At 40.9% G+C, this 25,107-nt stretch overlaps 1 protein-coding gene across 1 annotated transcript in view; it reads left to right on the forward strand.

The window, feature by feature from the left end:
* The first annotated feature begins 99 nt into the window (after positions 1–99).
* myo7aa (myosin VIIAa) overlaps positions 100–25,107 on the forward strand; it is an 82,183-nt gene continuing 57,175 nt past the window's right edge. Inside the window, exons 1-10 of the mRNA XM_056374918.1 lie at positions 100–518; positions 1,000–1,369; positions 1,583–1,741; positions 2,039–2,582; positions 9,932–9,999; positions 19,131–19,244; positions 20,063–20,215; positions 23,462–23,646; positions 23,949–24,070; positions 24,919–25,061. Of these exons, the coding sequence (XP_056230893.1) occupies positions 9,982–9,999; positions 19,131–19,244; positions 20,063–20,215; positions 23,462–23,646; positions 23,949–24,070; positions 24,919–25,061 (735 nt within the window). The 5' untranslated portion in view covers positions 100–518; positions 1,000–1,369; positions 1,583–1,741; positions 2,039–2,582; positions 9,932–9,981. The remainder of the gene's footprint in view (positions 519–999; positions 1,370–1,582; positions 1,742–2,038; positions 2,583–9,931; positions 10,000–19,130; positions 19,245–20,062; positions 20,216–23,461; positions 23,647–23,948; positions 24,071–24,918; positions 25,062–25,107) is intronic.

A 25,107-nucleotide genomic window follows, 5' to 3' on the forward strand; every position in this document is an offset into this window, starting at 1 on the left:
ATGAGGTCATGATGATTGTGGCGTCACAATCATCATGACGTCACAACGACGTCACAAAGTCTGCAGATCCGAGGTTGTAAATAGAAGCCGTTTCTAGCTTCAGTCAGACCTCACCACTCCCACTGGACCCGCGGCTGAGGACTCTGCTCTGCCGGATCGCAGCCCACCGACACACCGCTGCGGTGGAGGCCCCACACATCCTGTCGGACGCACGCCTCGGCCCTTGCGCAATGTGCGTTCGCACCGCACCGGCCGGAGCGCCGGCAGGAGGGGCTAAGCGTGGTCCGGCCCTCAGAGCCCTCAGGAGTCCTCAGTGGGAGCGGGGACGGACGGCCCGTCGGAAGAACCGGGAGATCCTCCCGGTGACCTGAGGCCACCTGTCCGCCCCCCAGTGGTGTCGTCAGGGTCGGGGCTTCAGCCCAGGACCCCCTGAGCCCCCAAAGGCTCCTTTTTTTAATGGGAAAAAAAGTTTGCCAGGGCCACACTGTTGGGCCAGAGAAGCTCTGGGTGCAATGTATGTAAGTTTCAGAAATTCTGCTGTTTGGGGTCAAAGTTCAGATATTCACAGAGCCAGTGATATATAAGGCTTTGACATTTAATGTGGGGGCGGTGTCTCCATCTCTTGGACAATTTATGACAACATGGAAGATGTCCATTAAGAACTTTACAGCCCAATCCTTCATATATATTTAATATAAATAACAGATATCACATCATGTTGATCAGTTTACACAAACACATTCTGAATGTTCTCTGTTTGTATTCAGTAATGTTACAATACACTAATTCTGTACTTAGACTTTATTGGCTCTTGTAAGGTCACAACACTTAACACTTTATTTACTGCAGATAATCATGTACTTTGTCACATGACTTTACTCTGGAGTATTATTGTTTTTTTTATAATACAATGATGTGATGACTTCTCCATGAAGGTATTATGGTAAAACAGTTCATGGTTTCTTTATGTGACAAGGTTGTATCTGCTTCCACCTTCAGATGGAGCAACGCTACGCCTGGACATCGTCCTTCCTTCCAAACCCCACCATCCAACCAGTCCAACCAGTCCAGTTTCAGCACCAGCATCCCACAGTGGCTCCCCACCTGGCTCCTCCTCCTCCTCTTCCTCCTTTTGACCTATTCTTTCCCCTAGCTCTAGCTCTTCATCTAACTCTTTTTCTTCCTCTCCCTCCTTTTCCCCTAAGCTTTCTCCTGGCTCCTCACAGAGCTGTCACCCTAACTCCCCCCACCCCAGGGTCAGAAGAGTGAGCCTGGGGCATCGTGCCTCCCCCAAACAACCGAAGCGCCCAAGGAGCCTGAGGAAGTGTGCCCCCCCAAAACACTAGATGTGCCCAGTGAGCCTTTGGCGGTGAGCCAGTGAGCCAGGGTCGTTTGGAGACTGGCCTGAGCTGGAGTGGGCGAGTCCCACTGTCTCTAAACTCCACCAGTTCATTCTCATCTTCATCCAATCACGACCTGACACACTCACCTTTAGCCAATCACTTGTAAGCTGTCAAACTTTAAAAAAGTGTTCCCTCTCTCTCTCCGCTGTCATTTCAACACCGTATCATCCTCACCACAGAAGAAAAGGTCCAGCCATCTCTAAATAACCTGCAGCGAGTGGCAGACAGTTAAAGAGCAGCTGGTGAACATCGTGGAGCATTTAGCAGCGGAAAGCCAGATATTTCCCTCAGACAAGAAAAACTGTGCAGAGAGCCAATATTGGATTTAAATTCATCAGGTGAACATAAACATAGCTTAAAATAATGATACTGTTGCTGTTGAAACATGTTCATCCCACATGAAATTAAATGATGGTGATGATGTTCACAGCTTGTTTCCACTGCCCTCATGTGGCCTAAATAAATGAATTATTGCAGGTTCAACTATTGCTTTTAACTTATTTTGGCTGTTAAGCCCTGAAATTGTGTGTGTGTGTGTGTCTGATTACAACCTGCCTTATGTTGAAGGCTAATCACCCCCCACTGACTCTCTCTCTCTCTCTCTCTCTCTCTCTCTCTCTCTCTCTCCCTCCCAGGGATCAGTGGCAGTGAATGAGCAGCTTGCCGTGTCACTGTTAATAGCACCAACAAGGAAGAGGGAGGGGAGGAGGGAGGGGAGGCAGGAGGAGAGTCATTCACTGCTTGAAACTCCGTATACCTTCACACTAAAGAAAGAAGAGAGAGAAAGAAAAGAACAGAAGAAGAAAATTTGTCCTTTTCTGAAAGTAAAGAAGCAGAAGTGAGGAGAGTCACATCTGCCAAGAGAGAGGGAGGAAAAGAGAAAGAGAGAAAAGAGAGAAGGCACTGGAGATAAGGAAAGCTCTCAGTTAGGAGGAAAGGATAGAAATGGAGGTGTCACTCTTTTTCTCCCAGCTCCTTCTGCTGTGGGATTAACAGGTTTCCCTACACCTCCTGAAGAAAGACTGGACTGTCTCGTTCTCTGTTCTGTTCTCCTGTTCTTCATCCCTCCATCCACCAGGCAGGACGTCTGTGGCAAGACCCAAAACCGAAACAAAGGGAGGACAGAGAAAGAGAGAGAGAGAACCTGGGGAACGAGAAGAGTCCAGATCAAGCAAAAGGGTGAGGGACAAACGGTCGGTGGGCTATAGAGGCATGTTGGCTTTATGCATAATCTCCTTACTGTGTGTGTGTGTGTGTGTGTGTGTGTGTGTGTGTGTGTGTGTGTGTGTGTGTGTGTGTGCTCTTTTCCTTTAAAGGGCCATGGTGTATTTTTGCACAGTGGTCCGGCTGACATGTCTTTATTTCTTAGAATATTTCCAGGTGAATATAAAAACGTCACACGTTCCTGTGGAAATGTATGGATCTATGTGAATAACACAAAAACATAACGCCACATAATAAATTCACCATGTCAACATTTAATCGAACTGTAGAAGGAGCACGTATGTGATGCAAACAATATTTAAATGGTTTGTTTACTGTATCTTTAAGATTATGACTTGCTTTTTAGATGGGTATCATATTCTATAATGTTAATAATGCATGAATCAAGTGCTCCTAGTTTGTGATAATAATAAGCTACACTACAAGTAACGCTGTTATATGACACAGTAGTTTGTGACTGAGGGCGACAAGGCTGAAGCCGGGAACACAGGGATCCACAGGCAGACGCAGTGAGGAGTCTTTAATAAATGACAGTAAGCTTACAGGCGGACGGATGGATGAGGGTGAGAAGCTGAGCTGGCAGGTAAATGAGCAGGAACAGGAAGCAGGAAAAAAAAACTCTGGTGACTGGCTCAAAGGAAAAACACTAGGAAACAAAATGAGGTAGCAGAGGCACAGGGAAACACAGAACTGACAAACTGACAGAGAGGGAGGGGAACACGGAGACTTAATACACAAGGAAGACAACGGTAATCGGGAACAGGTGAAACTAAGTGGTAGACAATCACACATGACACGAGGGCAGGGAGTAAATCAACCAATAAACAGGAAATGACACAGGAAGTCACACAGAGAGGCAGGTCATGACAGAGGATCGGTAAATGTGAAGGGTTGTGAAATAATTAAGAATAGATGAGAGAAGAAGACAAAATATTACGGAGAATCATATTTACTGTTCCAGCCTTTTCTCAAAATGTTTGAAATATTGGAGAGTTTACCTCCAGTTCATATCAAGCAATGCATGAAGGGAATCTCACATTTCACATTGAGTTTAAGTTTAAATATAATGTCATGAGCCCACATGAATGGAGATGCTGATAGGATAGAACAGCAGAATTAACTGACTGATTATCTAGAAATAATCAGATTTTGTCTATTTTTATTTTTGCAGTGAGCCAAAGACTGAAAATCTTTACCCATCTACTTGACTGGCTCATCTTTACTATACTTTGTATCTGAGCTGATTTAAAGAAAGAAATGTAGATGGAAGGTTGTAGACGACACTCTGGTCATGTCAAGTATGAGCATAATGAATGTTGTTGGTCCACGTCCTCCAGAACAGCACGTAAGAGTTTTCTGAAGTGACGTCACTACGGACAGGACTACAGCGCCATTTCAAAAAATAAAATAAAATGAATAAAGATAAATGACACATTTTCTGACAATCTTACACAGCTATGGTTAAAGTGTCTTTAGGCGCAGACACAAAAATGACTTGGTGAGGGTTAGGGAGACATTGTGGTTTGGATTGAAATAATAAGTTGTTAGTTGTGACTTGAATGTAAACATAGGTTGTTAGGAACTTGCTGAAATCACTGATCCTCTTGGTCTTAATGATGGAGTTCTGTGTTTCAGAACCTTGCTTCAGAATGAAGAGGGAATAGTTGTTGATCATCTCTGACACTTTTGACCACACCACTGACGTCTGGTATTAGATGATTTGCTCAGCTGTACTTTAGTAATGCTTCACATACATTTGTTGTATGTACATTTGATCTGACTGTGCAGCAGGTTGGGTTGAGTCCTGCTCCCTCCCTGAGTACTCACAGAGCTTTCACTCTTATCTTTACATTATGATATCTGAGCTGGGTGTAGCTGAGTTCATGTCAACATTCATGTTTCCACACAACTTCAGCTAATAAAAAGATGAATTACTGTTTTTATCTGCTACTGACACTTTGGTCTGAATGTTTTAGTAAACTTGCCTATAGATTGTGCAGACATGGAGAAAAAAATTACATCATTTTTTGTCCAGTTAGAGTCCAATATTCAAACCTAACGCTGTTGCTGTTTGTCTCCTTTCTCGACTCCTGAGAGAAATATCTGGCTCTTTAACTGCTAATGACACAAAATCACATCAGGAGGGAATCAAGGATTCATGTTGTTCTCAGTGTGAGAGCGACGCTTTAATGGAGAAAGAGTTTTTGGATGGCCGTTCAGAGAGTCTGGTAAAGCATCTGATGACTCAGCAGGGGGAGGCTGGGCTTTGTTGGACAATAGCTACTATCCCACATTTCTAAATAAGATTAATAAAAAAGTGAAAACAAAAGACAGAAAGATACAGTCAACACATGATAATGTGATGATTTCAGCTCTCAGCTCTCTGTCTCTGCTGTGGTCAGTTTGTCATCTGCCTGATGGAATTTCAGACGGTGTTCAGTCACATGATCGGAGACAAAGGAAGCAGAGGAACAGATAGAAACGACTACAGCAGACATCTTCTGTCTTTTTTATTTTCATTTGTTTTTCAATAACTGCATCGCTCTTGTATTTCTTTTTTATCATTCCTCTTTCCTCTCTCCCTCTTTCCTTTTGTTCTTCTCTCTTTCCTTCCTTTCTTTCCTCGTGTCCTTCCCTCATCATGTTTACCTTCCCTCTGCTTCTCTTTCTTTTGCTCTTTATCTTTTTTTCTTTCCTTGTTTCCCTTCATCATTCTTCATTTCATCCTCCATTCATGCCTTTTTATTTTTTCACATTCTTCTTGTTCTTCTTCTGTTCTTTCCCTCCTCTGTTGCAGGATGTTTTACTTTAGCTGTGTCGCTCACCTTTGGCTAATGTGTCTTAATCTACAGGTATAAAATCTGATATGTTTAGACAACACACACACACACACACACACACACACACAACACACACACACACACACACACACACACACACACACACACACACACACACAGGCCATGGCTGCTCACAACCTTTGTCCCAGACATGTGCTGTGGTAATTAGATGCTGAAATATTGATAGAGAGTGTGTTTGTATGTGTGTGTGTATGTGTGTATGTGTGTGTGTGTGAGAGGGAGAGAGAGAGAGAGAGAGAGAGAGAGACAGAAACAGAGAGGGAGGGAGGCATGCATGTATTTCATTTCTTGCTTTTGCATTGTGTATGAGAGAGAATTAAATGCTATTAAATGTTTTTTTCTGCTTAAAATGAGTTTGTATATGTTTGCTTGGATTTAAGTGAAACTCTGGTAGTTGTTGCTCCTTCACTCCTCTGTTGCATAAATTTTATTGATTTGTTGATTTGTTGTTTTTTGCAGGGAAACTACACGCTCTAATTCTGCTCTGATTCTGTGTCCTAACATATTTAAGTAGTGCAGCAGAGGAGGGAGGGAGTGACAGCTGTAGGAGGCCTCAGTGGGTGACGTGGAGGGTGAGGGGAGCCCTGTGAGGCTGACTGTACACCGCTCAGTGTAGCATGGACAGAGACATAGAGCTGGTAGTCAGAGGGTCTGAGTTCTCCCTCTGCAAGGCAGCTGTCCCTGCTGCCCAGTGTCAAAGGTCAAATGATTCAAACAAAGCTGGATGATGAGAGAGTAAATAATTCACTGTGGTTAATTTGCATGTACACACAGGCTCCCACATCGGTGAGGACCCAGTGGTTTTCTTTCCACCATTCTTTAGACATAATTACCTCTTGTTCTCCTTGAGTAATATTTATGTAACTGTAGCCCGTCCCATCCTGCTGTGAAGTGGGTTTAACTCTGCATTACGCTGTATAAAGACCACGCTTCACAGCTTTATGACAATACATCAAACATGGCAACAGCACAAGTATCATGAACAACAACTTAGAGCATTTTTTGTCTGTGACCTCTAGAACAACATATAGAAGTGTTTTTAGATCTGAAATCATTTGTGTCTTTCACAACTGTTACAAATTACTGTTGAAAAATAAGTCTTATGTTTATGATGTGACGCAGCTGTCTTTAAGGTTTGGTTAAGTTTAGGTGGAACAAGCAACTAGTTAGGGTTAGGGTTGACTTACAGTGCTATACCTATCTCCACAGTGCGGTGTCAGTGCTGGACAATGGTCTGGCTGCACCATTATCATTCTGCTATAGGGGTGTTGTTTGCATTTCTTTAAACCAATCACAATCGTCCAGGCTGTGCTGTTTCTGGCACTTGTTTTGAAGAAAGAAAGATAGGAAAGATATACGCATATTTTACAACAAAAGGTCAAAGTATAGTTACTGGAAATGCAACACATACTTCATATTCCTTTTAAACTAGTGTGATATTTCCATTCATGAAATAAAGTAGTTGCTAAACTTCCTGATAAAACAGAAGATTCCCTTTTGTAGGAAAGTGTACTGATATAATATCATCTTTTCCACAATCTGTGCAGATGCAGTGGAGTTTGTACTGTAGTTTTATGAGTCATTAGAATAGACTGGCTGGTGATGTAGGATGTTCATTTTCAAGAAATGGTGAATCAAGAATCAGAGAATCAGAATATGAGAAATCAAAAAATGACTTCAAACCTGCACTGAACTGTGATGCAGTGCAGAGGATCACAGGTGAAATGTGAAGGTGCAGAGAGGTCTTTAACTTTAAACCCTCTGGTACTTCAGCTGTAACTCTGAGTCACTTTTCAAAGAGAAGCTGAACAACACACAGTGAGGTGGAGGAGTCACAACTGCCAGGTGTCAAAAAGTCAAAGGATCAAACTAAACCTTCATCAAGGGAGGATGAATAATTTACCAGAGCTAATACCTACACCTACACACACACACACACACACACACACACACACACACACACACACACACACACACACACACACACATACACACACACACACTACAACAAGAGGTAATTAGGTTTGGTAAGTCCAGGTTCATATGACACAGTCAGTCACAGGTCACATGTCAGTCTCCTAATTGGTCCAAAAGATTAAATGTAAATTAGTAAAAGAGGAAATTATTCAGGACGTCTTTCTCAGCAGCTAAAATCAATATTTTTAGCCATTTATAATCAATATTTCTAGCCGTTTAAAATCAATGTTTTTAGCTGTTTATAATCAATATTTCTAGCCGTTTAAAATCAATGTTTTTAGCTGTTTATAATCAATATTTTTAGCCGTTTAAAATCAATGTTTTTAGCCATCCACCACTTTGTAGCAAATCGAAATGTCTTGACAACTATTGGATGGATTGCCATGAAATTTGTTACAGACATTTTATGATCCCCTCATTCATTCCTTTAAACTTAAATCTCAAAGATTTATTGAGAGCATGCTGTCATTTTCAATGATTCCTGACAGTGTTGATGCTTTTACTCTTCTTCATCACTGTGGCTGAGAGTAACATGAGGAGACTCTGTGACCACAACTGGAAATAAAAACTAAACCCACGGATGTCTTTCAGTACAAAAATGATCCATACACTGTTGACATCACTATACCTTTGTTCTGCATCACATCTTCATATTAGTTTGTTTATCATCAGCCAAACGCACAGATTTAACTGAGCCAGTTACTAAGCAGATTCATAGTACAGGTTATCCGTCAATGTTAGGCTGAGTGAAGCCAGTGAACTTGTTCATAGCACAGGCCTCTGCAATAATGATGTTGTCTTGTGCTGGATGTGTCAACAGGCACATCAGCTTTCATAAAATTATCTGAAACAAAAATATACTTAACACAATAATATGATAACTTGTAATATAAAATACATTTTTCTTAAAAATTGTGACATGCAGAAGGGGTATATGTAATTTAACCTAAATCTTCCAATCACCATATACTGGACACAACTCATGTACATTTACAAAGAAAAAAGTGGTACAATATAAAGCCTCTCAATTTCACCATATGCACTTTGTAAGTCAGAGAGCTTATACATTACAGGACTGTCTGCTTTGACTCGAATCTCATACTACACATATGTATAAGGGTGCTATCTCTAGCTGGGTAGATTATCATAAAGTGATGCTTTGAGATCAGGTTGCTACGTAGATACAACTGTTTGAACAAGTCATGATGTTTCATTATTGAATGTTTCAAATGTACAGTCATGCCTGTTGTAACAGACCATTTCCAGTGTCCAGATACTCCAACAGCAACTTTATCTCAAATTGTGCCACCCCATCAAGAATGTCGTGCATAATAACCAAAGAAAAATGATCATAAACGAGAAAAAAAGGCTGTTAAGAGTTGAGTTTTTCTTTAAACCAAACACAGATAACTTCTGTGGGTCTGACTGCAACTCAGCGCAGTTCATTTCAAAAAGCTAAATCAAGGCCATGACTCTCCAGTGTTTTGATGTCATCAATCAGAGGCTGTGGAACTGGATCAATGCTATATTTTTCCACATCTTCACTATGAAGCAGTGCAACCAAATTAATGTTCGTAACAGCTGAGTTAAAATTTAGTGGCAGATTTCTGAGGCCAAAATAGAGAGCACCTATTTTGTGAACACCTTGTTTTGAACCCAGTGTGTTTGCAGTTTCAAAGTCGTCGCAGTAAATCGGAATTTGTAAAGCGGTTTGTTGTTTAGAGAACGATGGATGCGTCTTAAAATAACTTCCATCACAGAAGTCGTCAAATCTGTCAGTTTGTGAGGTGTCCCAAGCAGTTTGGAAATGTCAGTACCTGACATCATTAAACAAGTTTATACAGTATAATGGTTGATAGCCGTTTTAAGTGAATACATTCAGTTCTTACCTTTATATATCGAAAATTTCCAAAGCTCGCTCTCCCCCGATCACCGTCACCATGTGCTGAAAAAGAAATGACGCACATGGCAATGAGTAGTTAACTCCATCAGGAGTGTCCTGCGCAGTGTTAAATTCCGCAACCTAAATACTAATCAAATTAACATTAGTCATCATATCTCCGAGTAGCAAAACCATGCGAATTTGCACATCTATATCCCAATTGACACCTGCTGGACTTAGCTTAGGTATACACACATGATGGTTACCTTACATTCTCACTCAAAGAACACCACCGCTAAAGCTTCTGCAACACTGCAGGTGTTCATGTGACTCCCAAACCAACACCCATCAACTCAGAAAAATTTACACCCGAAAATTAACACCAGTTAACACCACACATTTTGCTGTGCATAATGCACCACCGGAGCTAATCCACAGGCTGAGGGTGGTCATCTTTATTGATACTATTTATTTATTTCCCTTGTAATGAAATGTGCTGTGTAAAAATGGATTCAACACATTGATGTACTGTAGAGACAGACAGTAAATAATTATCTGGATGTTCTTCTCTCTGTCTTTCTAAGGTTTTACAGGTGACTGCTGATGTCCAGTCACAAGGACACAAACCAGAACCATGGTCATTCTACAGCAGGTAAACACACACACACACACACACACACACACACACACACACACACACACACATACACATGCAAAAAGACACCAGACACCAACATGACAGACAGCTGAACTTATGCAGTTTTATAAAGTTTTCCTACCGTGTGCCTATTGCATTTCTTCTGTGTGTGTGTGTGTGTGTGTGTGTGTGTGTGTGTGTGTGTGTGTGAGTGTGTTAGGGTAAGGATAAGGGTTAGGAATTTAGTTGTGATGATTGAGGTTAGGATGAGGGGCTTTTGCGTTCTGTCAATGAGTGTCCTCACAAAGATAGAAGTACAAGTGTGCGTGTTTGCAGTTTGTTGCAGTGAAGGTACAACAACACTCATTAAGGATCAGCCAGTCCTTACACTGCCACTGAATCCTCTTTGTAGGGAAATAAACACACACACACACACACACACACACACACACACACACACACACAACACACACACACACACACACACACACACACACACAAAGAATTTTAGGGCAGGGAAATCAACCAAATCAGACAACATGCTCAATGCATTTGTAGCCTGTGTGTGTGTGTGTGTGTGTGTGTGTGTGTGTGCCCGCACTGTGTCTCAGTGTGGACCTTTTTGATACTCAGTTAATGCGTTGCTGAACCCGTCAGCCTTTCTGATCGACTAATCAGCTCTGACAGCTGCCCCACTGTGGAGGCCCAAATGAATCGAGCCAACAAGACAAGCAAACACACACACACACACACACACACACATGGATCAGCCCTCACCCCTCTCTGCTGTGGATATTACTGGACAGGAAGTGTGTTTTGCTGCGTGCACTGGATCACACACAGGACTTAATAGTTTTTTTATACGGAGAAGAAGAAGCACTGTGGATAATATTTGATCAACAGATGAACATTTTTGTTTGCCACTGAGGTGGAAAGTTGAACAGAAGAGATGGAACAAAATTATTTTTAAATTTACAGAAAAAGTTTTTGCAGTGACTTTTTTTTACAACATGACAGATTTTCTGATGATGCTTTAGCTCTGATTTTAACTCCTTTGAACTTTTCATTTTGCTTTATTTTACCACCTAGCAATGGATCTTTTTTTCTTTTTTTTAAAATAATAACAGCAATGCTCAATCGACAAATCAAAACAAGGAAGCATTCGTGGTTTAGTTTTTGTTCACGCTCAGCACCATGTGCAGATCCTAACTGCAGTTCTTAACCATGACAACTAAAATGGACAGGAGGGGATCTGATTTGCTGCTGGAGGGCTGGGACTTGAACGCACGCCGTCTCAGCTTCAGATACACCACCCTCACCAAGGTAAACTCGGATTTCAGTCAGGAGGACAGTGTTTAATATACATACACACACACTTTTCTCTCACTTGGTGCTGGCAGCAGTTTGTGGTCACTGTGAGCTCACTTTAGGCCCTGCTCCTGTGTCTGACCAGGGTTATCAATTTAATATCATAATATTTAATGTTATATTAATTCAATTTTATAAAACATATTTTCTCAGTATACTTGCTGCGTCTACTTGCTTTCTTTTTGTGTTGTCGTTCTGGAGGCAGAATAGTGATCAAATCTTCATGCTATTTGTCCACTGAAGCAGAAAGGAGAGCTGCTGTCTGTGTTTTTATGGACAAGTTTATTCAGTGACAAATACCAACACACTTTGCTTGTCACTATATCTCACCCGCTGACCTTTGACTTGTCTAAATGATCTATCTAAATGCAAATGAGGTGGGCTGGAAGTTCCTTTATTAATCACATGGCCTTTTAAAAGCTAGAGCTATAGATTCGGATTAATCAGTGAACTGAAATGTTCCTTCAGAGGCTGATTCATTCTCCCAGGAACAAAAGGTTGAGAAACGCACTGCTGCAAAGAGAGTATCTGCAGAGCACCGGTTTCTAACTGGTGATAGAGAGTTTCATAAACACCAGCAGAGGGCAGACACATACCTGAGCAAGACAGATATAGTGATGAGCTGGTGTGTGGTGAACACCTACAGAGCCTGGAGGGAGATTGTGTTACTTGTAGTAAACCTTTTAAACACTGAAGGTAAGGAGATATTACAGAGCTGCAGTTATGACCTGGAGCGATATGAAATGACAGAATCTGAGTGACAACATGAGCCTCTGCTGAACTTAAATTAAACACGTCTATGATCAAACCACATTTTCAAATAATGAATATTCATTTGCATGTTGCTAAATGACTGGTGGGCATTTGTTATACAGCCCCGAAAGCCCTGAAAACGAATCTTGTGTGATCAGTCTTGTGCCAGAAAGATAAAAGATAATCACTTGTGCAAAATCCTGATATTGCAGAATAATAATATCATAAATATCTTTAAATCTAAATCTAATATTTTTCAATGTTGATGGATAAAAGCTCTTAAAAGCTACTGTACACTACCTACTCAACACCAACCAGCAGGCAAACGCAGTCAGAGACTAGCTGGTGAACATAGTGGAGCATTTAACTACTGAAGGTCCAGTAGGGCAAGTAACACAAATATAATCTGACTTGTAATTAGGCAACTGTTTGCTAACATGTTTGCCATATCAACTTAAAAAGAATATTTTACATTAATGTTATGTTGCTGCTGCTGCCCCCAAATGGCACCACAACTCAGTCCATGCAGCTTTAAGAATTTAAGAATATTTTCAGAGGTGTCTCTGTGTTTAATTGTTTAATTTTTCAAAGCACAGACTCTTCTCAGGAGAAAAAAATCTCCATGCACAGGCAGTGATTCCCAGTTTATTTGGAAGAAACAAGAAAAACTGAGTATTTAGCAGGACCAGTGCTAGCCACCATGGTTGAATAATTATTGTAACCGTGTGTCCTCCACAGAAACTCAATATCACATTGAAAGAGAAAAGAATTGTGATTATTGTTTTTCATTATTATTATTATTTGATTTCATGCCTTTATTCCCAGTCGAATTCAAAACAGGGACGTGGTGATTCATGGTCCATGTTTTAACCCTGAACAACAGGGGCGTCCTGAGCGCTCTTCTTCTATCTGTGCGGTTTGTTACCTCTCCACACAGGAGTGACGCCAGCAGCTGTAAGTGAATACCCGGCTCATGTCTAGCCTGAATTATTTACCTGAAGAAAGAGATGATGAGAACACACACCCACCCACCCACCGTAGGCAGCGTGGCTATTACATCACCGCTAACACCACACTCACACTGTGGCTCGTCTCAGTCACGTTCGTCCAAAGCATGTGAGCTAGTAGAGACGGTGTAAGTCCTTTTCCTTGAGTCTGTCCTGTGTATTAAATATATACTGCAGACTCTTGGGAGAAATCTTTATGTTCACATGTTTAGCAGCATAAAGTTTTCATAAATTAACTTAAACTGATTCTCTTCTGACATGTTTTGCTGCAGCTTGCAATGACTCTGTAAAGGCATGTCTGCTGTCTCCATTTGCTTCAGTGTCTGGTTAGTTGGCCTGAAGGGCTTCATCGATCTTTACATGACCTCTGTTAAAAGCCTCTAAAGGCCTGTCAACCACTGTGCTGAAACAGCGCTCTGCCCACATGAGACCGATGGTGGTGATGGGAGAATGTCATCATGAAAGACACTGAATGGTGTGTAGTGAATTCAGGTCAGTCAGAAATGTAGTGGTACAGTTGCAGCTTTTTGTTAATAACTTTTAACATATATCAGGCTTTGGATACACAGGCAGGATCAGTTCATTGTTGGTTCTGGTCTTTTCATGGGATGTTGATGATAACAAAACAAACACCAGAATTAATTAACCTTAGTTAACAGTGGCTACATTGTTGTTTGCACTGTTTGTATTGGCTAGCTTACAGGACGGAAAGGTGTAACAGCATTTTTTTGAATGTCTTCTTGTGTTTAACAGTCTGTAGATCATGAAATACCCCAAACTGAGTCTTGTCTTCACTGTTATGTGTCACATCATACAACACATACAGTATATTTCTGGTCTCAGACTTTTGGATGATGGGAGGGAAGAAGAGATGAACGAACGAAAGAGAGAGGCAGCGAAAGAAATATAAAAGAGGAGACAAAAAGACAGACACCAAACAGATCCCATATGTTAAATAATTCAGCATGTGGTTTCTGATAGTTTGCCATTGGCCCTGCTCACTCCTGTTCACTCTGTCACAGGCTCTGTGTGTGTGTGTGTGTGTGTGTGTGTGTGTGTGTGTGTGGTGTTTGTGACAGGTGCTCTGTGGTGTAATGTTCAGGTGTTTCAGTTTGCCAGACAGAGTATTTACTTAATTAAACTGACATATATAGTGTGTAACACACACTCAAACAACCATTCATCTAACATACACACACACACACACACACACACACACACACACACACACACAACCCAGAGTCAGCAGCTCACATCTCATACTACACAGCTCGCAAAGGAGAGGAGGAAGGAAAGGAACCTTACTCGAGCTAAATGCTAACAGCATAATGCTAACATCTTCACAAGCATGATGCTAGAATGCTGATGTTCAGTAGGTAAAATGTTTACCATGTTCTCATTTTAGTTTAGCATGTTAGCATCCTCGCATTTGCTAATTAGCACTAAGTACAAAATACAGCTGAGGATGATGGAAATGTTAACAGTTAATCCTCTGGGGACCATGAATGTGTGAACCCAATTTCACAACAATCCCTCCAACAGTTGTCATGGTATTTTCATAAAAATCAACAACCCTCTGGTGTTGATAAAAGTCAGAGGATCACCACTGTCAGTAAGATATATCATCTAGGACTCATGAATATCTGTACCAAATTTTGTGTAGATCCATTAGGTCGATATTTTACAGGATAAGTGAAAACCTTGACCTGCTGGTGGCACTAGAGGAAAGAAACGTCTGTTTCCAGAGGATTGATCCTCTGCAGCTGTCCTGTTTCACCTAGCCTTCACGACTATTGAAAACAATGGAGGCAGTGGTAACCGCCTTAACAATGTCATCCTGTCAATAGGGGCGTTTGATCACAAAACAGTCGTATGGGTCGTGTTGGAAGGCACTGATGTAAAAACATACTCTGGCATTAAGTTTGAAGGACTTGCTGCATGTGCATGGCCTGCAGAGGATGAACCATTTCCCTTTCCAACATTGAATTCTGAAGGGAACACAAGGACCTAGACTTTTAGTCTTATTAGAGCAGTGGTGTAGTTGTATATTCTGTCATTGTGTTACTTCAGAATGGTTTTATAGTGAATTATTCCCCTTTTTGCTAGGGACTCCCAGGGACCTCCTTAAGGACCCATGGGGGTACCCAGACCGCACTTTGAGAACCACTGTATTCGATTGCTTTGTTTTTAATAGATCCTCATTTTGTGGCTGCATATTTGATAAATTTAGCATTTATAATTCTCTTAAACAGTGATGATGACGATGATGATGATAATGATGATGATGATGATGATGATTATTATTATTATTATCATTACTTTGATATTAACACTTTCCAATACAATATACATAAGAGTGAGAAGTTGCCTTGAACAAGTAGGTTGAGCTACTCTTTGCAGTTTATAGTTAATCAGGAGTGTGATACTTCTTCCAATTCATAAACTGATGAACTAATCATTACCTAATGATTCATAAATTTCTCTACAAACTGATCATTATCTACTATATAGTTTATTTTTTATTAGTAATACTAGTATATTTATGTTGTCCATAATGTTCCTCAGTCAGACAACACATAGTTTATCCTGCATAACCTACTAAATTTACACAGCAATAAGAGCCTGTTGTGTATTTATCTATACGGAAATCCAACACCATAGGACACACCTGAGGAGGAAGTGACATCTTGTTGCCATGGGCGACAGGGGAGGTTGTGGGTTAACAAAGTGTGACAGACAGAGAGGGGGAGAGAGCAGGAGGATTGTCCAAAAAAGTTACTGCAGTAGAAACTTCAGAATGATCTGACAGGCAGCAGAAAGCTGGATTTTCTGAGATATTTTTAAATATAAAATATTTTAAAATATTTTGTACTTTGTCGTGAGTTTAGAGTGGACGAGAGTGAAGGTCACACAGCAGGATGCTCTTTTGTGTGACCCTATAAGACTGGAAGATGTCTGATGTTGGACCTGTTTTTCTTGACATCCTTTTTTGACGTCACTTAAAGGGCATTTCAGCTTTTTTTTTTAGATGAACCCAGGGAGGAGAAACAGAAGACAGAAGTAGCATGTGACTGTGATGCGCTGGATTTGAACTTATGATGAATTAAACCTGTTGAACATGAACATTTCTGTGGTTTAATGACAGCTACATGTGCTGCCCTGCGGACCTAACCTGAGTCACAGTTTTTTACATGGATATTTGGAAACTGGTCACGCGTGTGTATTAGGAAGATCGTTTCTGAAGACTGCTGCCATCGGACATCACTGTCAGAGTGTGTGTGGGTTTTTTACTGTGCACGTGAAGATGTACAAGCGGCGGGACTATGTGGAACTCTATGAGAAGGATCAGGCTAAATGGGCGCTGATACGCAACGTCAACACTGTGATGAAACACAGCACACTGCTGCCGGTACGCTGCCACTGTGTGTGTGTGTGTGTGTGTGTGTGTGTGTGAGTGAGTGCTTTAAGTTTCATGAGTCATAATTATATGTCTTTACTTTATGGGATTTGTATTGTATAAGAGACGTACGTGTGTTTCATGCAGCAAATATCAATTATATTTCTGTGTGGCCTTGTTCTGACCTGTGTGCGTGAGTCATGAATTGTAATTGTAAATCTGAAAACTGTTTACATTTGTAGCATACTTTACTATGTTATTGAGACAATCAATATCATTCTCATATGTGGCTGTTAAGGCCAGGAGCTGGTCAGCCTAGCTTAGCACGAAGACTGGAAACAGGAAAAGCAGCTAACCTGGCTCTGTACAAAGCTAACAACATCTGGCCTGAGCTCTGTGTGAAAACAATTCAGCATTCTCACTTATTTGAATGAGGCCAGTCCAGTCTGTAGTCCAACAGCAGAGAGGCCAATGGAGAGAGCTCAGGCAAAAAAGCCAAACCTGGCTCATGTGACATCATCCACTATGTTGCCAGTTTTCCTGGTAGATTATTATGAAATTGAATGGTGTATTTCTGCTCTTTACTTTGCAATTGTCAGGCTGCAAGATAAAGTTATTGCCTTTGTCATAACCTTCCAGAGGAGTAAAGTCCTGTCCCTTAGTATCAGGAACCAGTCTGCAGTGCTGTGGCTTCTGTTTAGCCTTCAAGCTCTAAACAAGATCTGTGATTCAAACTGGACTTCCAGGATCATATTTCATGTCATAAGTAACTGAAAAACATGTCTGCACCAATGCAGCCTCTTAAGCTGTCAATGAAACTGCAACATCAAAGGAAGCGTAATTACGACCTAATGAGGAAATGTTGTTAATTTACCCACGTGGCAAGTTGCAAATATGTTGATACTGAATGTATCAGTAAAATGTTCACAGACAGCATCTTTGTTTCAGTCAGTACAACGTCCACTAGTAGGAACTGTTTGATGGTTCTGTTCAGACTCTCTCAGCTCTTGGTTACGGTTTGGGAAAGATCCTGGTCTGGTTTTATAAAGAAAACTTTCACAGTGACTTCAGACACGTTTGTTTACAGTTAACAAAAACTTCCATCTTCCCCCAATCGTAACCAAAGATCTTGGGTTATATGCTAGACTATTACGTGGCCAGAGGCAGTAACTTCCTGGAGTCTTCCTGAGGAAAGAAAAGAAGCACATTTGCCAAAATGTCAAACTATTACTCTAAGAAACTCACTGGAGAAAACATTCAGGTCTTCTTTTCTGTGTGTTGCAGTTAGCTGTTTTCCTTTGTTGAATTCTTGGCATTGGCTGTGAAAGACAAATACAAACAGATACACAACTGTGTCTTTAGCCAAACAGAGTTAGAGAAACAAAACAGGATGTTGGATCAGCCAGTACACAATGGACAGATGAGAAATGGGTTATTCAGCAGGAGTGATTTGAGGAATATTTTCATACCTTGTGATGACTTCAGTTTCTACCTCTCATCACAGACAGTCAGATAACTCAGCTAAAATTTTCTGGAGACCTGTAAAAAAAAAAAAAACTTAGTGCTTTTTTCAAGATATTTCCAGTATTCTCAAAGTTTCTTCTTACCATCTAGGAGAAAAATATTCTGGCCTCTATTTTAACAATCCAAAGCACGTGGTCTAAAGCACATGGTGCAAGTGGATATCGGGCGTGTCCATATCACTTTTGCTATTTCAACAATGGAAAAAATGGTCGGCTCACTGGTTCAAAATTGTTGTACTTAGTTTCTTTGTTAATCATGGCATCAGTGTGCCATCTCCCGTTCCCTAAACCCATAGGTTCAGGTGGCATACAGTAGGTTTCTTAAACCACCATCACCAATCTGTGACTTGAATGTAATGGTGATCACTGTAACTGACCACAGGTGCAGAGACACTTTTCAGGCTTACACAAAGTGAAAGTTTGGGTTACATCTCTCTGTACTAACCCTTCCCTCCTCTCATACATAATGACTGTCCGCTGGTTAGATGTCCTCCCTGTCCACCTCGACAAATTCCTGGTACAAGTTTTGTGTTTTTTCCTTCCCAGTCGGGGCCGGACTGTCTGCCTGGATCAGGACACCGTTTATTTTACCCTTTTCAGACTGCACCATTTATTTGATTTACTAATCCTGCTGAGTCTTAATGTTACAGCCTCAATAAACATGGTAAAGGGAGTAAAGGTCAGCTCACTGTAGTAAGATGAGACGAGGCCTTATTTAACACACTGTCTGACTTAAGTTAATGGGGTTCTCATGTCTTCAGACTGGGTTAAACGTTGTCTTTGTGCAGTGTGAAAATGGTTCTGATTCAGTTATTTAAACAAAGAAATATGGGTTCTAATCATGGGTGTGATCATCTTCAAAATAGAAACTCTGAGCGGTTAACTTGCTGCACTTTTAAATCACAGTCATGTAGATGGTGTAATCAAGGTACCGTTCCTTTCTGACTCTGATTTCTCATGTGATTCTCAGCGCTTATTGTTGTTATTCTGACTCTGATTTAAAATTCTCATTCTCTTTCTGACGCAGATTTTTATAGATTATCATTCTCATCCCAATCCTAATCCTGGTTTCAGTGTTAATTCTTTATTTCTTTCCAGGGCGACTATGTCTGGTTGGATTTGAAGACGGGTCGGGAGTTTGAGGTACCGATCGGTGCAGTGGTCAAACTCTGTGACTCAGGACAGATCCAGGTGGTGGATGATGAGGGAAATGTAAGTGCTGAAGCATAATGTTTTTATTCTTTTATGTGATGCTGAAATCATGCTCGCCATGAAATCATTTTACTCCTCACTGCAGCATAATCTACTGATAATGTATGATGTAGTGCGCAGTGAATGAGCTAACAGGGACTGATGGGTTGCTAATATTATGTTAATCTTGTTAATCTTATGAAAAGCTTCAATGTTTTTTATGTGAGTTAAGATAACAAATTCACACGTTTCTGTGGAGCAGTTACAGTAACTCATACTCGGCTGAGAAGCTTTGGAACTGGTCTGTAACTTAAACAAAAATAAATTTAACAATAGCAGTAAGCGGTTCACTAGAACTGCCAAAAGTACCTTTGGTTAGGAGGTGAGCATGGCTATCTGTCAGTGTAGCACAAGTTGCTTTCTCTGCATGTGTTTTGACGTGGTGACTGGCCCAGCTTCAGTTGGGAGATGGTAGTGTTGAATTCAGCACAGGGGGCTTTCGGCTGCTCCTCCAGAGGGCTAGCACTGGCTGCCATGTTGACTCGCTAGTACCTCGCCTCGGTTGCTTTGCTTGTTTGATTTGTCTGCTACATTTGTGTAATTTGTGGTTTGTAGGAATTATGTTGTCCACTTACTGATGAGTTTAAGTGAAGTTATGGGGTTTTAAATGGTTAAACTATTGCACTCAAACTGGAGGTCCAGAAATAATGTTTTCCAACATAAATGCCAAGTGAATGTTGCAATAATGAAACTGTTGTGTTACTTACTTAAACTCCAGAAGTTGAACTGTGTGATCTGTTTTCCTCTATAAAACACAATAACCTCCCCTCCCCCTCCAGGAGCACTGGATCTCCCCCCAGAATGCCACCAACATCAAGCCAATGCATCCCACCTCTATCCACGGTGTGGAAGACATGATCCGCCTGGGAGACCTCAATGAAGCTGGAATTCTTCGTAACCTGCTCATTAGATACAGAGAAAAACTCATATATGTGAGTATTGCTGTATTTATACCTGCATTAACATGTCTCTCTCACTCAGATTCAGATAACAAGTTAGGGTACTTCCTCTCTTCGCTCTCAGAACAGCCTTTGTTCTTCATGTCATGGATTCCTCTAGAAGTTGTAGACATTCCTCTGAGACTCTGCTCCATGTCAACGTGATAATTGCGTCACGTCATTTCTGCAAATTTGTCAGCTGCACACTCATGCAGCCAATCTCCCGTTCTACCACATCCCAAAGATGTTCTGCTGGATTCAGGTCTGGAGACTGGGGGTGGCACTGAAGTTCACTGAACTCACTGTCACGTCGATGAAACCAGTTTGAGATGACTTTAATTTGTGACATGGAGCATTATCCTGCTGGAAGCAGCCATTAGAAGATGTTGACCTGTGGCCGCTAAGGGAAGTACACGGTCAGCAATAATACTCAGATAGACAAGAAAACAGCCTGGACTGTTGACATAGGACAGGCTGGGTCTATGGATTCAAGCAGTTGATGCCAAACTCTGACTCTACCATCTGCTGCCTCAGCACAAATCCAGATCCATCAGACCAGGTCTTCAACCGTCCAGTGTTGGTGAGTCTGTGTCCACCGCAGCTTCAGGTTTCTGGTCTTGATGACAGGAAGTGGAACCTGACGTGGTCTTCTGCTGGTGTAGCTCATCCACCTCAAGGTTCAACATGTTGTTCGCTCTGAAGCGTTTCTGCTCACCACAGTTGTAAAGAGTGGTTATCTGAGTGACCGTAGCCTTTCTTTCATCTCCAACCAGTCCGTCCATTCTCCTCTGACCTCTCTCACCCACAAGGTGCTTCCTCCACAGAGCTGCTGCTCACTGGATGTTTTTTTTGTTTTTGGCTCCTCCTCTTCCTAACTGAAGCTCCTGACCTGTATCTGCATGGTTTTATTAATTGCCCTGCTGCTATATGATTGGCTGATTGGATAATTGCATGAGTAAGCAGATGTACAGGTGTTTCTCATAAAATGCTACACAGTATAAAATGTATATTATTAGACCAACTAATGTAGAGACAAAAGATTTTTCTTTGAGGATTTTAATTGAACATGTAATTTAAACTAAACATTATGAGTTTTATTTCCTACTTTGTTAGCTTATTTATGTGCACACTTTTCTGTCATAACATGATGCAGTAACAAGGCAAAAAATAGAAAAAATACTATGAAAAACTGCTAGATTGCTGACACTGCTTCTTTTTCTTCCCCTTAAGGAGCTTTTAAACCTTTATCCAGGGCTTGAATGACTTGCTAACACTCTCTCAGTATTATCTAATGAACCTGATGTTGGCTGCTTTTTCTACTCTCATCTCAATTTCTTGCTTCTTTATTCTCTCTTTTGCCCTGCTCGCTGTCCTCCTTCCTCCCTCTTCCTGTTTCATCTGAAGACTAACTGTGGTGGCAGGGTAAGTCAGCTCCAGGACGTCAAACATGACTGGACAGAAATCCAACCCAAGTTGAAAAATAAATTTATTCAATGCACGTCTTTAATGCAACAGCTGCATGATCTCAAAAACACCAACATGCAGTAAATGTCATATTCGGCTTTATCTCTAAACTGCATGGATGTTCCACGTTTTGAATGTTTCATGTAAGAATTGTTCTGTCTCCTAATATTGAAATTGAATAGAAATTATGGATGGTTACAAATGATTTTAATAGATTATTCTGCTGTTCCAAACAAAACCATTTTGTAAGAAAATTCAGTATGATGGGCATTACGTTATGGAATGAAACTCATCTTTCATTTTATTTTGCTCTGCACAAACGTGCCATCTACTTTTTTGTGATAACTGACTTGTGTGACATACAGTATGCTGAGAGAAAAGAAAAGAAAACTACACTTGCATGATGGGGAGAAGAGCTACTTTTCTTTCTTAACTGCCTCTGGTTTTGGAGGAGGGTTCAAATTATGAGTGGGACTGGGGGGTCTGACCCACCTGATTAAGACTGGGACCCCCCAGAAGAGGTTTAAACAACAGTGAATTACTAGTTTAATACACTTTACTTTTTTACATTCTTAGATTGTGTCAAATATCTACAGATGAACACTAATGTTAGCTAGTTTCTAACTTGAGCCTTAACTTACACTTTAGCTAACCAATTTGAGCTAGCTGATAGCGCTTGTGTGGCTGTGCTGGTTTGGTTAGTCTTTTACATTTTAGATATTAGCTTTTATAAAAGGCAGCCCTTTGTTTTCACCCAGGAAATCAGGAGTTTTACCTGGTTGGGTCACTGAACAATATTAAAATACTTGTGAAGGCTCAGTAATTATATCATCAGCGGTGGAAGTAATTAAGTACATTTATTCTTAGTACTGTACTTCAGAACAATTTTGAAATACTTGTACTTTACTTGAGTATTTCCATTTTATGCTACTTTATACCTCCACTGCTACACCTCAGTGGGAAATATTGTACTTTCTACTTTACTAGATTTATTTGACAGTTTTAGTTAAACAAGCAAGATACTAAAGGACTGTAACAATTCAGTTCACTGAAGCAGGTGAAACCCCCCCCCCCGAACTCAGTTCGGAGGTATCATGTTCCTGTAGGACAAGTCCAAACGGTTCATGGGACTGATTGGCTGATTGACTCATGTTTAGGGCTGACGAGGCTCAGCATTGCAGCCTGAGTGCATGTTGATTTGTTTTCAACATGGCCGCCTGCTCTCCCGTTCTGAACACTAATGCATTCTCAATGTCATCCATCAACATCTGCGCTATGAGACCTGCGTCACCTCGTCTTGCCTCCTCCAGCCTTACCTTGCTGCACTGACAAGATTTTGGGACACATTTACATGATTTAAAAATGATACATTTCTTGCAGATTAAGCTGCTCAACGCTTTATTAAATAGTCGAAGAGCTCCAGTAAAAATGCTGCTCACACATTAATGCATCAGTGATAATACAGAGTATATGACACTGTGAAATGGGGCATTCATCATCATGAGTAATTTTACTTTTGTTACTTTAAGTTCATTTTGTATGTTCACTTGGTAATGATCATTGCATGACATTTTCTTGTAACAGAGTATTTTTACATTGTAGTATGACAACTTTTTTTTCCACCCCTGTTGTCCTGTATGTCTTACAGATCATTGGAATGAAAATGCAAAACTAACTCAAATTCTAGGCAAACAGCATCTTCAGTCCAAAAATGATGAGCCTTTTCATCAACCTTAAGAAACTCTGTATCAGTTCATTCTCTTCCTCCATATGCAGACATACACTGGCTCCATCCTCGTGGCTGTCAACCCTTATCAGCTGCTGCCCATCTACACGGCCGACCAGATCCGCCTCTACACCAACAAGAAGATTGGTGAAATGCCACCCCACATATTTGCCATTGCTGACAACTGTTACTTCAACATGCAGAGGAACAACCGCGACCAGTGCTGTATCATCAGGTAGGAAAGATTTCGAACCGCAAGTAAATGTGGGTCAAATCCAAATCTTCAATATGTGACAAAGATCTCAATTGTAGCTGCACAGATCGTTCCAAAACTCTGGTCCAGAGAGAAACATCCCAACAAATATTGGATGGATTATTTTGCAGTTTGGTGCAGACATTCACAGTCTTTGTGAACGTGTGTGATACCTCAACTTTTCACCATTATGTGTCAAATGCTTTGGTTTATGATCAGGTACCTGCAAAAGTCATAGGCTGAAAAATGTGTGTGTGTGTGTGTGTGTGTGTGACTCTTAATAGTGGTGAGTCTGGAGCAGGGAAGACAGAAAGCACCAAACTGATCCTTCAGTTCCTGGCTGCTATCAGTGGTCAACACTCCTGGATAGAACAGCAGGTCCTGGAGGCCAACCCTATACTAGAAGGTAAGAACACAAACACACACACACACACATTCGTCTAAACAGTTTCAACAGATTTTTCTACAGATAATCATATTTATGATAACACGATGAAAACACTCTTTACTGGAATGTTCAGACAAAAGCAAACAAACCACAGCCGCAGCCAGCAGGCGGGAAACTGTGCGGAGGGCTGGGTCTGAAATGACATGAGAAATTGTGACAATGAAAACACAGAACTGGCAGAAACATAGATGGAATGAGACGACAGTGACAAATATACTCTCATATTTCTTTGTTGACATTTATATCATATACATATCATATACATAAATAGACATTTATTCATTTTTAATGGTTTACATTTTTATAGCATGTTTTATGGCTCTGGCCTGTGAATTTCAAGAGCTTTGACATCAGTGAATAACCTGCCCTTTAAAAACCCATTTAGGTTGAACTCTGGGTGTAGATGATGAAATGTTTATTTATGTCTGAGCTGTTGATAAAAGTACGTTATGCAGTAGTATGTATACAGTTAGGCACATTGATGCAATGCAGGTGTCATTTACACTCTGATCTAGCACCGTGTGAATGTTTCCCCTAAATGTAAAACAATACTGCAACATCACACCACACTGTATCTAATGTCTCTCAGGTTCTGTCTCATGGAACTTAATGAAAGTACACAGCAAACATATTCCACACATAAGTAACTAAACACAGAGGACAGCTCCACTAAAATGTCAAAATGTAGTTTTAGCAGGTCTTGATCTGTTATTGATACTGACTCTTATGAAAACACACAAATATGCACAAAAACACACACATACAGCCAGGATCACATACACTTACCCATGTTGTTGCTCTTCCAGCCTTCGGCAACGCTAAAACAATCCGCAATGACAACTCGTCTCGTTTTGGGAAATACATCGACATCCATTTCAACAAGAGAGGAGCCATAGAGGGAGCCAAGATAGAGCAATACCTGCTGGAGAAATCCAGAGTCTGTCGACAGGTACTGAACCAAACGACATCACCTGTCCAAAGGTCATTAACTGTGA

This window comes from Seriola aureovittata, chromosome 4, assembly GCF_021018895.1.
Source record: "Seriola aureovittata isolate HTS-2021-v1 ecotype China chromosome 4, ASM2101889v1, whole genome shotgun sequence".
Lineage (NCBI taxonomy): Eukaryota > Metazoa > Chordata > Actinopteri > Carangiformes > Carangidae > Seriola > Seriola aureovittata.